General features: G+C 43.5%; 1 protein-coding gene across 13 annotated transcripts in view; it reads right to left on the reverse strand.

Annotated features, from left to right (window-relative positions):
* Positions 1 to 12,280, reverse strand: part of LOC105921523 (peripheral plasma membrane protein CASK) — a 51,551-nt gene that overhangs the window by 13,591 nt on the left and 25,680 nt on the right. For 6 of the 13 annotated variants that reach the window (XM_036127871.1, XM_036127868.1, XM_036127866.1 and 3 more), the window contains exons 6-16: positions 11,460 to 11,562; positions 9,814 to 9,989; positions 8,397 to 8,519; positions 8,026 to 8,109; positions 7,674 to 7,773; positions 7,025 to 7,042; positions 4,320 to 4,444; positions 4,129 to 4,206; positions 2,670 to 2,750; positions 340 to 528; positions 182 to 260 (exon numbers count right to left, since the gene is read on the reverse strand). In XM_036127871.1, the coding sequence (XP_035983764.1) occupies positions 182 to 260; positions 340 to 528; positions 2,670 to 2,750; positions 4,129 to 4,206; positions 4,320 to 4,444; positions 7,025 to 7,042; positions 7,674 to 7,773; positions 8,026 to 8,109; positions 8,397 to 8,519; positions 9,814 to 9,989; positions 11,460 to 11,562 (1,156 nt within the window). The remainder of the gene's footprint in view (positions 1 to 181; positions 261 to 339; positions 529 to 2,669; positions 2,751 to 4,128; positions 4,207 to 4,319; positions 4,445 to 7,024; positions 7,043 to 7,673; positions 7,774 to 8,025; positions 8,110 to 8,396; positions 8,520 to 9,813; positions 9,990 to 11,459; positions 11,563 to 12,280) is intronic. The other 7 variants (XM_036127867.1, XM_012857312.3, XM_021313434.2 and 4 more) reach the window with 3 other exon arrangements.

Here is a 12,280-nt window from a genome sequence, read left to right on the forward strand (position 1 = left end):
TGAGGTGGAGAGAGAGAGAGAGACGGTTAATAAAAGCAGAGCAAGAATCAGGCCTCTGGTGCAGAAACATGAATGCACCACCAAGCGACAGCTAAAAAAGTGTTAAAGGAGCAGAGCTGGATTTTTAGCAACTGCAGTAAACCCATGTCCTATGCACACTGTGCATCACATTTGAACGTACCTTGTCGGTGGATCATTCCCCCGTGCATGATTCGGGCCACAATACAGTGGTTGAGGTCGTTCATTTTGAGAGTAATGCCCTATAGGGGGGAATGGGACAGATGTGTGACAGCAGCTCATACGGAGGAAGTGCCCAAGGTGTGCGCTCGTCTTACGCACCATTGGCTCGTCTGTGTTTTTCTGGAACTGGACCAGCCGCACCCTGGTCACGTTCTCCAGGTCCATGTCCCCGTTGGTGCTGTCTGGGGAGTCTCCGTTCAAATAAGGTGAAGTCGGTGGCGGTGTGACCCTCAGGGCCTCGTCGCTGTAAACCTCGTGGGCCACCACATCGTGGGTCTGCAGTAGAGCCTGGACGTACGGAGACGGAAGATAAGGCCCACATATCAAGAGCCATGTGTGCAGTGCATGCTGGTGCATCAAAAAGCAGAACATCAGGCCTGTTACCAGAGGTCAAGTTGACATGGAAAGTATTTCTGTGTAAACATGCCAACACAGGAACTAACATGGCGGCATGGTGTTGATGACGTCTCTAGCGGCACCTAATGCTCAGAAATCATGTCGGTGACAAACACAGCTTCCCTGGCTCCACTTGACCACTACTGATGCCCCATGCAAGACTGAAAACAGCCTTCACTGCAGGTTTGTGTCTCATGCTAAGAAAATATACTCAACAGGCATTAATAACAGAAGAAAATCACTTAAATAATTACTAATCTTGCTTTTTTTTCCCCTTGTATTGTTGATTTTTGTTTTTGTTACAGCCTCTGATTTAGGTTCAACAAGCTTAGATGATGTTGCAGTGAAAACAGCCAGCTTCAATAATAATGCAACAATCCGCGGTGCACTGAAGTCCTTGTTCTAAGTAATATTTTTATATTAATTTATGGGAGAAGCTTTTTTTTTTTAAAAGCGTTGGTGCTAATTTCACCAATTTCTCCATCGACTGAATCTTTGCTGTGCTTTGTACCCATGCTGTTCTGCTAAGGGTCAACCTCCCAGGCTCTTTATGCAGGAGCATCAATAAATTAGAATAGCTACCAAAAGTTGATTTATTTCATATAATACAGATCAGGGGTGTCAAACTCATGTCTATATTGGGCCATTTTGGCATCATGAAGTCATGAAAAGGGTTGGTTGCACGTGTATAGATGATACTTTTGATTTAAGACTTTCATTCCAGTTCACATAGAAATATTTTTTAAAAGCACAGCAACATAAAAGTAGCACCTTAGACCCAGTTTATACAGTTTATATGCAAAAAGTTACACTTTAAGCTCATCATTCTGCATCACTTTTTCTTTTTTGGGACATTTCTGGGTTGTTTTAATGTGTTGTGGGAAATCTGACATCTAGTGGCCGGATGCTGTTACTACACAGTTAAAAATGAATTACAGGAGGCACAGTTTTTGCCACTTTATACACTTTAAAAGGATATATGCCTCTACTTTATGACATGACGGCTCTTGAGGGCCGGACAGATTGTCTTGACGGGCCGGATTCGGTCCTGGGGCCTTGAGTTTGACACGTGTGCTATAGATCATTAATCTAGTTTAATGACTATGGCTTAAAGCTGATGAAAACCCAAAATTCTGTTTCAGAAAAGAGTTGGTTAGAAAATACTGAAAAACATTCCCAATTTCAAATGTATTTAGGACTGCACCTAGTTTTATTATAGCCTTTATATATATCCAGGTAAACAACTGGTTGCAAAGGCAATAAATGCCTCCACCGCTGCCTCAGATGTGAAATCATAACCCTGAACATTAGCCGGGGACTGTTGCTCGCCCACGTGTCCCTGCAGGCTTCCTCTGCACGCTGGGCTAGCAGCAGAGTAAAACGTCTGTCAGGATGAAAACCCGAGCCGGTCCAGGTCAGAGAGCACAACGGCCTAATTGGATTGAACCAGATCTGAGGCGTGACAGTTTTTGGTGTCGGCCACTGAATCGGCGCGGGGAGACGCCGCCGTATGATATCGCCACAGCAGGGCGACGCCGACGTTAGCCCGCTGTTAGCGGCGGCGCAGACCAACAGCAGAATAAAACCACGCATCTACACGACGGCTGAAGAAAAAAAAACAAGCCACTGGCTGCAAACATCATGTTAATACCTTGATTCCTCCCGACTGAGATTTCAGCCTCAACCGAGTCCGTTTCAGCTCAGCTACGCTCCTTGGGACTCAACCTATGATCACGATGGTTCTGATGGCAAAGCTTCAAAAAGAGGTCCAGACCGTGTGGCGGTTTACAGCCGCGCTTCTGCTCCTAATGATTCGGTCTGAGTAGCGTTTCCTCTGCATGCGTCTGCCTCTCATCGGGGCTTCGCTAAGCAGCTTTGTTGGCTAAGGGCGTTCTGTGGATTGTCAAAGGAGCCCTGGCTCTGACCCACTGGGTCGCGGTAACACACACCACTAAGCCCCCACACCCACAGGCAACACACACACACACACATCTCTGGGAATTAGGAGAGTAGGTTTTGTCAGATGATCCCACCATGAAGTGTGGCTGTGTGAGGATCCTCCTGAGCTCCTTGGCCTCCATGTTCTCTGGGTAGCAGGCGATGGTTTCCAGAACCTGCACAGAGGAACAAACTGGTCTCAGGTCTGCTCGTTAACATCTGACAGATACACCGCCTCCTTCCAGCTGATCCACCCAATCAGGATTGGTTATACAGCTCTGGTCAGAAATCAACGTAGTAGCAGCCTTTCACCTTACAACTTCTACAATTTAAAAAAATAAATAAATCAAGGTTTGAATGCATCTTTGATTTGCTCTAATCATCACAAAGTTCTACAAACTGGGTGAAATTAATGTATACGCTCCCATTAATAATTGTTTGAATACCTTTTAGCTAATTGATCCTAAACCAAATGCTTAAGGAAGGAAGGAAGGAAGGAATTAATAAAGGAGGGAATAAATGAAGGAAGGAGGGAATAAAGGAAGGAAGAAATAAATGAATGAAGGAGTGAATAAATGAAGGAAGGAAGAAATAAATGAAGGAGTGAATAAATGAAGGAATAAATTAAGGAAAGAATGAATAGGAAGGAAAGAAGGAATAAAGAAATGAATGGAAGGAATGAATGAAGGAGCAAATAAATGAAGGAAGGAGGGAATAAAGGAAGGGAAGAATAAATGAATGAATAAAGGAGGTAATAACTGAAGGAAGGAGGGAGGGAATAAAGGAAGGAAGAAATAAATAAAGGAAGGAAGAAATAAATGAATGAAGGAGTGAATAAATGAAGGAAGGAATAAATAAATGAAGGAAGGAATAAATTAAGGAAAGAATGAATAGGAAGGAAGGAAGGAATAAAGAAATGAATGGAAGGAATGAATGAAGGAGCAAATAAATGTAGGAAGGAGGAAATACAGGAAGGAAGGAACAAATAAATGAATGAATAAGAGAATAAATCAAGGAAGGAAGGAAGAAATGAAGGAAAAATTAAGCAAGGAAAGAAAGGGATGAAGGAAAGAATGAGGGAAGGAATTAATGAATAAAGGGATGAATTGAGGAAGGAATAAATGAAGGGAGGAATCAGGAAATGAATGAATGAATGAAGGAATTAATGAAGGAATTAAGAAATGAAGGAATAGAAGAAAATAGAATAAGAGATGGAAAGAATCAGGAGAAAAGACACATTTCAAAGCTTCAAGGATAAGCGGCTTGAGATACAAACCACTAAATAATTCTATTCTCTTTATTCAGGTGTGGCTAAATAAATATGAATAAACTCTAAATCAAGTTGCACAGCTTGGCAGACTTTTCCAGACTGGGTCAGAACGCTGCACAGAAAAGACTGCTGCCACAAAGTCAGCTAATTTCCCTGCAGTGAATGTCTGGCCAAATAAAACATGAGCATTTTACATTGTCTTATTCTTCCTGACGCCTTTAGATAAACGCACAATAAACTGGGTGGATGCAACATTTTAAATTCAGTGTGAGAATCGACCTCACCTCTTTGGCTCTCTGCACACCGTCGCTTGGAGGATTTCTAATCTGAGGGGAAGACCTGGTGTTGATTTTGTCATAAAGCTGCAAAAAACAAAAACAAAAAAAAAAAACACATTAACATGGGATTAGGTGATAATGACACTAAAAGGCATACAATATAAACAGGAAATTACAGAGAGGAAGCTCTAACTCACATCTAACAGGGTGTGCAGGTGCTGATCCTGGAAGACGCTGTGCAGGAAGTCCATGTCCTTCTCACTGCAGTCCGTCAGCGCGTGAATCTCCTCTAGACTGTCCAAAACCTGCGACACTGCCCCTGAGCACACGCGCATACACACGTTTAAAAAAAAAGCCACACCTGACTGGAAATAAAACACACAAACATCCACCAAGACGCCAAGCAATCCCTTCAAGCGTTCAGCACGACACGAACACGAGGACGGCCAACGACACAAACAGCTACTCGCACACACCAAGGTTGCTACACGTCTACAAACAAGCAAAAATTAAAAAATAAAAAATAAATAAAGATAAAAAAGCCACACAACAGCACAAACGTAGGAGTCACAACACAGAAAAACAGACAAAACGATTTAACCCCCAAGTACCTGCTGCATCGCCCACACATGCAGCAAAACCAGAGAAACAGCGGTACATGGCATCAATAGACACATCAGAGGAAAGTCACTTCATAGAGTCACGCTGTGGGGGGGGGGGGGCACTTAGGAAAACAGAGCTGGGATCTGATTCATGGATTGTCTAACACACACCTGCCCAGTGTTAAATGGCACAGAAGAAAAAAAAGACGTAGCATTGAACCTGCAAACTTCAATGTGTTTTACTGGGATTTTACAGCAGCAGAAAGAAAATGATACATGGCTCGACATTTCTTCAGGGTGCTTGCTCTTTTTCCAAATTAAAATTCCAGACTTTTTTAAAACTGATATTTTTTTCCATCAAGACCTTAACTTTATGTACTTGTATACTTGTGTGCCTACTGCCTCCTTCATTGGTTGAGATTGTACAAACTGCGTTTATTAGAAATGTTAATTTTTATAGGCTAGTATTCAATGAACAAATGCATTATTCACAGTAAATTATGCTTTTACTGATGAAAACGTTTCAAAACATGAAAATCACAAGTACATGAATTTCACGTCAAACAAGTGTTTGATTCCATTAGGCTAATACAATACGTGACCAGTTAGTAAAATTATAGTTTTATAGCCTACCTTCCTATTTCTCATTTCACAATGCCTTTGAGCATGCTGTAAAATTCTACCATGCATTTTTTTCCCATACTTTATTAAGACTTTCACACAAAATTCAAGACTTTTCAAGGTCTGGAAAACAGTGTTTCAAAATTCCATACTTATTAAGACTTTCAAGACTTGCACAAGCACCCTGATCTTAGAAATCGGAATATATTGGGGTTGCTCTCACGGTGGTTACAGCTCCGTCTTAGCAAACTTGACTTCTTTGTGGACTTTAAGCGGGCCGCTCGCTCTAAGCGCTCGCCTCCTTGGACCGGGCCCACGTTGGGAAGCCTCAGGCTCTTCTCCACATTTAAGGCTGAGAACACGGACCTCGGTCTGAACCGGGCTCAGCATCTTCTGCACCTGTCAGTTCGCTTCAATTGTATCTATTTAGCATCATTTCAGGGCCTTTCCTCATTGCTAAAATGCTTTTAAAAAGGAATTTATTGTTTTTAGCATCAAACTACGTGCTTTGCATTGTTAAGCGGGCGACGTATCCTTCTTCATGTCCTACATTTGGGCAAAGAGCTTACCCAGAAGGCCTCGTTTTACAGAACAGATTTTTTTTTTCTTTGGCTTTGTAGCAGCTCTGTGAACTGAATACGTCGCTGGTCTTTACAGGTTTGCCATTTTTTTCAGGCGACGAGATTGAGCCGTACTCAGAGAAGTTCGAAGCCTGGCGTATGGGGTTTATAACCCGGCCGTTGTGTAACTTCCTCCTCAGACGTTCTGTTTGTTCTTTACTAAGCTGTTTGTTCTCTAAAGTAACCACACTACTACTCTGGTGACCTCAGAGGGCGACTGGTTGCTGGGTTTTTTGTTTTTCATTTGGGGGCACCTCGTTTACAGCACACAGGCGCACTTTTTGTAAAAAAAACCCAAATGCAAAGCATGTATTATTTCCCTTCAAGGTCACAGCTACGTGCTGCAACGTGTGTTTGTGCTGACAAAACGTGTGGAAATGTGTTTATGTGTCAATTCAGGCTCCAAACGAGCAACGATCTGAGGATGCATCCAGTCAAACACATCGAGTCGTTTAGCTGCTTCAGGGTGATGCATGAGTGCTGGGTTAGTCCTGGATTTGATTGGTTTTAAAGCATAAACTCTACAGTGAAAAGCTGAGCTGTACAAACGTTTGGATCAAAACCTTTCCATCAAATTTAGCACAAAATGCGGTTTAAAAAGGATGGAGAAAAGGAAGTCGGATTCAGTGTGTGGAAAAACAAATAAGGCAGGAGTGAGCATGCACAATTAGCCGTTAATAACTTTATATGTCTGTTTAAATGCATCACACAATTCTAAAAGGGTGACGAAAATTCATGTCTCCTCCATTATACTGAGAAAAACCGAAGAGAGGAACAAAAAGCAGACATGAATCATTGTTTTTAAGGCTTTCTCATGAAGATGCATGTAAACAAAACATCTTTACAGTTCAATGGGAATCATTTGGAATAAAGGAAAACAAGTTATATCAAAGTTATTAAAAAGGGAGACGAGTGGGGAGGAAAAAAAAAAAGGCTGAGGGAGACACAGGAGGATGGAGTTAGTGTTTGCATCATTCAACACCAACATGAAGGAAAAATGCATCTATAATGCAGGTGATGCTATGAGAACACCGTGTGTGGGAGGAGGGAGATACGTACTTTCAGCAGCTAGCAGTCCTAGAGACAGCAGAGCAGAAAAAAAAAAAAAAACACCACAGAAACAGAAGCTACGATTAGAGGTTTGCTGCAAATTAACGCCTCAGAGAGAGAGAGAGAGAAAGAGAGGCGGCTGTGTGTGGCAGCATCGGGGTAGAAAGAGAAGGAGGCAAATAAATGATCAGCCAGAGCGGCCGCTGGGATCTAAACCGGTGGAGCCTGTCTGGAGCCGTCCGAGTGCAGAAATAAACCTGCAGGAAGCACGACTGTCACAGAGTGCCCGCCTCAGCAGAACAGGCGCGGCTGATGCTTTTAGTTTGTCTGGCTGCAGCAGAGAGGCCTCGATGTTCACCAGGCAGTCAACTCACACACACACTCACACACACACACACAGGTTCAATACGCCGATATACGGCCCTCTTATCGCAGGAAGTGAAAGTCCAAGATGGAGACAGAGAAGTAAGGCGTGTTGGGCAACAAACGGGGAAGTGCTGCACAAACAGCTGACTGTCGAAAAGACGCCGCCTGAAGCGAAACCAGGAGTGCTTGAACTTAAGGCCCACGCCGGGTTTGCCTTGCATCACTGGCCTTGCATCACGGCTAAACCTAGAAATGGGAGAAAGGGCGCGGCGATGACGACGGCGCGGTTTACCTGAGGAGGTGGGGTCCTCTGAGAAGTCGTGCAGCTCCTCGGGGGGGTCCCCGTAGTAGGAGTTAAACTTGTGGCTGGAAACAGCAGCCAGCACTGCACCCTGGGAAAACAGAAAGCAGAGGGTCCGGCTAACGCACCGTGCATCCCCCCCCCCCCCACCGCCCTTTGACGTGCATCAAACCTCAAGGTGTACTTTTTGGGCCTTTCTTACAAAGAAAACCATTTGCCAAGAAGCAAATGTGGGTTATTAGAGACAGCTGCACAGAGCAGCGGAGGTGACACTTCCTCTTATCGAGCTTCCTGCTTATTCTGCTAGTTTCCGATCTTAGCTTAACATCAGCTCTGTGCTGACCTTCAGCTTCCTCCTGGCGTTGAACTTCCTCAGCTGCTCCACCGTCTCCGGCAGGTGGATCTTGTAGGCGTACCTGTCCCTCTCCTAGAGTTCGAGATGCACAGAGAGGGGGAGAAAAAAAAAAAGAAAAAGCACATGAGGCTGCAGGCTGGCGGATGTGCGCGCAGAGCTGTGGTTTAGAGCAGAAGGAAGCGTGGTTTGAGTCAGCATCAAGAGGGCCGGCGTTTGGAAGGAGACTCCGAGCCGCCAGCCTTTGCTCGTGTCACACATGCCGTGCAGAACCAAAAAGCCGGCTTCTTATTCTGGTAACGTCCCAGTAGTTGACCTGCTTTAAGAGCATCTTTGACGTCTGCTGTCCTGACTGGGCTCACCTTCAGCCAGGGGTGGTTGAGGGCCTCGTACACGGTGATTCTCTCCGCGGGGTCCAGCATCAGCATGCGCCTCACCAGGTCCTTGGCGCTCTCCGAGATGTGAGCCCACTGCCGAGGGTTCATCTGCGCAGAGGACGACGTTTTAAACATGTTTAAATGGATCGATACTGCAGTCCAACGCGTCAAGTCAAGCACAATTACACAGAAGAGTTCAAACTTGTGTCTAAAACTAAGCTAAAACACAACGTAAGGCGTAGATGTGGTGCCTTCATAGTGTTTATACCCCATCAGAGCCACTAAGGCTACGTTCACACTGCAGGTCTTAATGCTCAATTCTGATCTTTTTGTGAAAATCTGATTTTTTTGCGTGGTCGTTCACATTTCCAAATATATGCGACTTGTATGTGATCTCCTGTGTGAACTGAATGCGTTCAACCTAAGTGTCCCGCATGCGCACTCAAGGACGCGATGACGTCACACGTAGCAAGCGTCCTCAGTGTTTGAGGAAGTAAACATGGATTATAATGCTGCCGCGCATTTTGCGGTCATTAATTTATTTTCTAACCGGAGCTTTCCCTCCACTGACTGCTCTCCTCATTGTAGTCCGCCATGGGTGTCGTCTTTCTTCCCGCTTCTGCATAGCAGGACGCAGAATAGTGACGTTTGTCGAGTATCAGTGACGTACATGTCGGATAAATGCGACCCGGCCGTACAGACACAGGTCGCATTTGAAAAGATCAGATACGCATCGGATTCAGGACCACATATCCAAGTGGCCTGGGTCGCATTTGAGAAAAATCTGATCTGTGTTGTTCAGACTATCATAAAAAGATCAGATCCAGGTCGCATATGGGCAAAAAAAAAATTGGAATTGGGTCACTTCAGGCTGCAGTGTGAACGTAGCCTAATATTCCTGCTTTTGTCTGTATTCTATGCCACAGACCAACACAAATAATAGATGAACGCATTTATGGACACCATAGAGCCAGAGCTGCGCTGGAGGGGTCCACCTTCAGGCGCATAGCTGTGTTAGAACGGTCTAGTCAAAGTCCAGACTAAAATATAGTTGAGAATCTGTGAAAAATCTCTAAAAAACTGAGGTTCAGTACCACTTAATTTACAAAAAAACACCCTGGAAGTTTGACTATATCCCTTGTTCTCAGGTCTTCGAGATGCACAGTACCTTTATGGTGCCAATACGTACATATTGTTGCTTGCTATGATACCCTATGTGAAAAGCATGTACATATGGATACACATCTCTATAGTTGTAATGTGCATTACTTCCTAATAAAAATATGAAAAAAAAAAAAAAAAAACTGAGGTTCACTCTGACTAAGCTCAGAGTGTCTTCAAAAAGAAAAATGGGCAATGTGTCCGGACGCAGCAGGGATCGCTCTCCGTCTGCGCGCGCTACCTTATATTTGCCCTTAATGATGGCCTCAAACAGGCGCTCCTTGGTGCCGTAGAACGGCAGGCAGCCGGAGAGCAGGATGAAGAGGATGACTCCGCACCCCCACACGTCCACGGGTTTACCGTACGGCTCCCTCTTCACCACCTCCGGGGCCATGAAGTGGGGCGTCCCGACGCGGCCTGGTGACAGCAGGGGAGAGAGAGGCGTGCTTTTAAAAAAAATGACGGCTACAGGGAAGTGAGAGTGGAAATGAAATCACACGTGAAAAGGTGTTATGAAGAGATGCAGGCTGTGCAGGATGTGAGAAAGGCCAACGCTGCAGCGAACTGTGTTGGGCTAGAACAGGAAATGCTGATATTTTGATTTTTAAACCTCTGCAGATGTTTTTTGGAACCAGCAAGCTAACCAAGCCGGCATAACAAGAGCTTAAGTTCTGGGTAAGTAGACAGAGGGTAAAAGTGAGCAGGAAGAGAAACATCTGCACAGTTCTGCCATTTATTCAGGTAGATGCTCCACAGGGAAGACCAGGTCCTGGTTTAAACCTACACATCTGCAGCAGCATGTTTCCCTTTAAAGCCCGATACAGGAAACGTCACATTTGTTTAGAAAAAATTTAATCTTCTTGGTTACTTTAAAATTAAAAATAAAAACGTCATGCTTCCAATTTTTCTTTGTATCGTAATCGATACGTTAGACCAAAAAACCCGTTTTCTGCACTTTTATACAGGCTGTGTGAAACATTTTCATCTGTATGTTAATTGTGCAGAAAAATACTGACTTTGTTGAAGAGGTAGAAGCCTCAGAAATATTTGTATCAGACATGATACATTTGGAGTTATAGGGTTAATGGGTCAAATATCGCTGCATAATGAAGTTAATAGTCTGATGATTTTTATTTTAAATGTTATATAAAGCACACCAGCCCTTTAAATGGGCTAGACGGTTTCTGCATAAGGCAGTCTCCTGTAGTGATTAGAGAAAATCTACAATACCTTCAAATTTAGAAGTTTCTTTTAATCCCAAGTTGCATGTTTTCTAATTATTCCACCCAGACAAGGAAAAATGTAAATAAAAGCCCCAAACTAATTATGCAGTCATAATTAATAAATGAGTGCATGATCAGACTCGTTTATATTAACTATTACATTTTAAAAATAACCTTTAAGCCAGTATTACACATACCTTTCATGGAGCCCACATTTTTGTGTTAAAATGAAATTTTTATTGCACCGATGGGACTAATTTTAATCTTAAATGTTGTGTTTTCATTACTTGTAAGCAGAAAATCCTTCTAATTAACAGAAGTGAAAGCTTTAAAACATCAACCCGTGTAACGTGTTCCTCCAAAATAAAAGAAACTTTCTGTATTTTTCTAATTTATTCAACTGTTCTGTGAACCTAGACCACAGCTGTAAATAAATCCTGTCTGCCAAGTTTGCACCAGTCATCTTACAGTTTCAGTTTTGCGGTGGGTTTTGGTTTTGCGCGTGATAAGAGCCTTTCATCCTGCTGACGCTGCCTTTTAGTTACAGCATGTTTATCTAAACAACCCGCTTATCTCAAACTGTAACCCGGCTTTTTTTTTTTTTTTTTTTTTCATTTTGATTCTGGAAAATGTGTGGACGTCTGCGGTGAGTGATGCTCTGTACCTCCAGCTACTAAACCAGACTCTCCCAGCTGTATTGCAACTCCAAATCCTCCCAGCTTCACTGGAGCCGAGTTCTCTTTTGAAGCCAAAAGCACACAATGAGGCTGCAAAGGAATAAAAAAAAAGGAAAAAAAACAAGAGATGCATCAAAGAGCATGAAAATGAAGACAGGTCAAACTGCAGCAAAAGTTCAATAAGGACCGTGGGTCAGATGCATTAAGCAGCGCTGCATCAGACCAGATTCTCCTGCAGCCTGCAGAGCATTGCTCCTCCTGGTCTGTGCAAAAGTGCATGGTCTTACGTGATCGCGTACCTTCCAACTTAGTTTCACAATGACAAAAAGTTGACCATAGTTTTAACACGGTGACAGTAAATCCAGATGACGTTAGCACATGTTGATAATAAAGAGCATGGGTTGAGATGCTTGTCCCCCCCTCAGCCCTGTATTCAAACGTACCTCTGGTAACCTTCAGGCTGTGGTTAACACATCTAGCTGCAGAAGTTCCTACACCACTTCACTTTTCAGAAATGGCTGCATCAGCACCCTGAAGTTTTCCAAAGTACCCCAAGGTGCATACGACTCAGAATTTACCGCCTTCATATTACTAGAATAAACATCAACTCCTCATAGACCAGAAGCCTGGATGCCTTATTTACTTTGGCCGGTGTTTCGTAGTCGCACCGTTCATGGCTACAAACTTACGTGTAGCCATGAACCATGAAAAAAATAAATAAAAAATAGGTTCGGACTCATCTTCTTGTTCAAAGGTTAGTCTTTATTTTTATTACCGCCTCAGGAGCTCCTTGAAGACAGTCGGAAAA

Source organism: Fundulus heteroclitus, chromosome 24 (genome assembly GCF_011125445.2).
Source record: "Fundulus heteroclitus isolate FHET01 chromosome 24, MU-UCD_Fhet_4.1, whole genome shotgun sequence".
In the NCBI taxonomy this organism is placed as follows: domain Eukaryota; kingdom Metazoa; phylum Chordata; class Actinopteri; order Cyprinodontiformes; family Fundulidae; genus Fundulus; species Fundulus heteroclitus.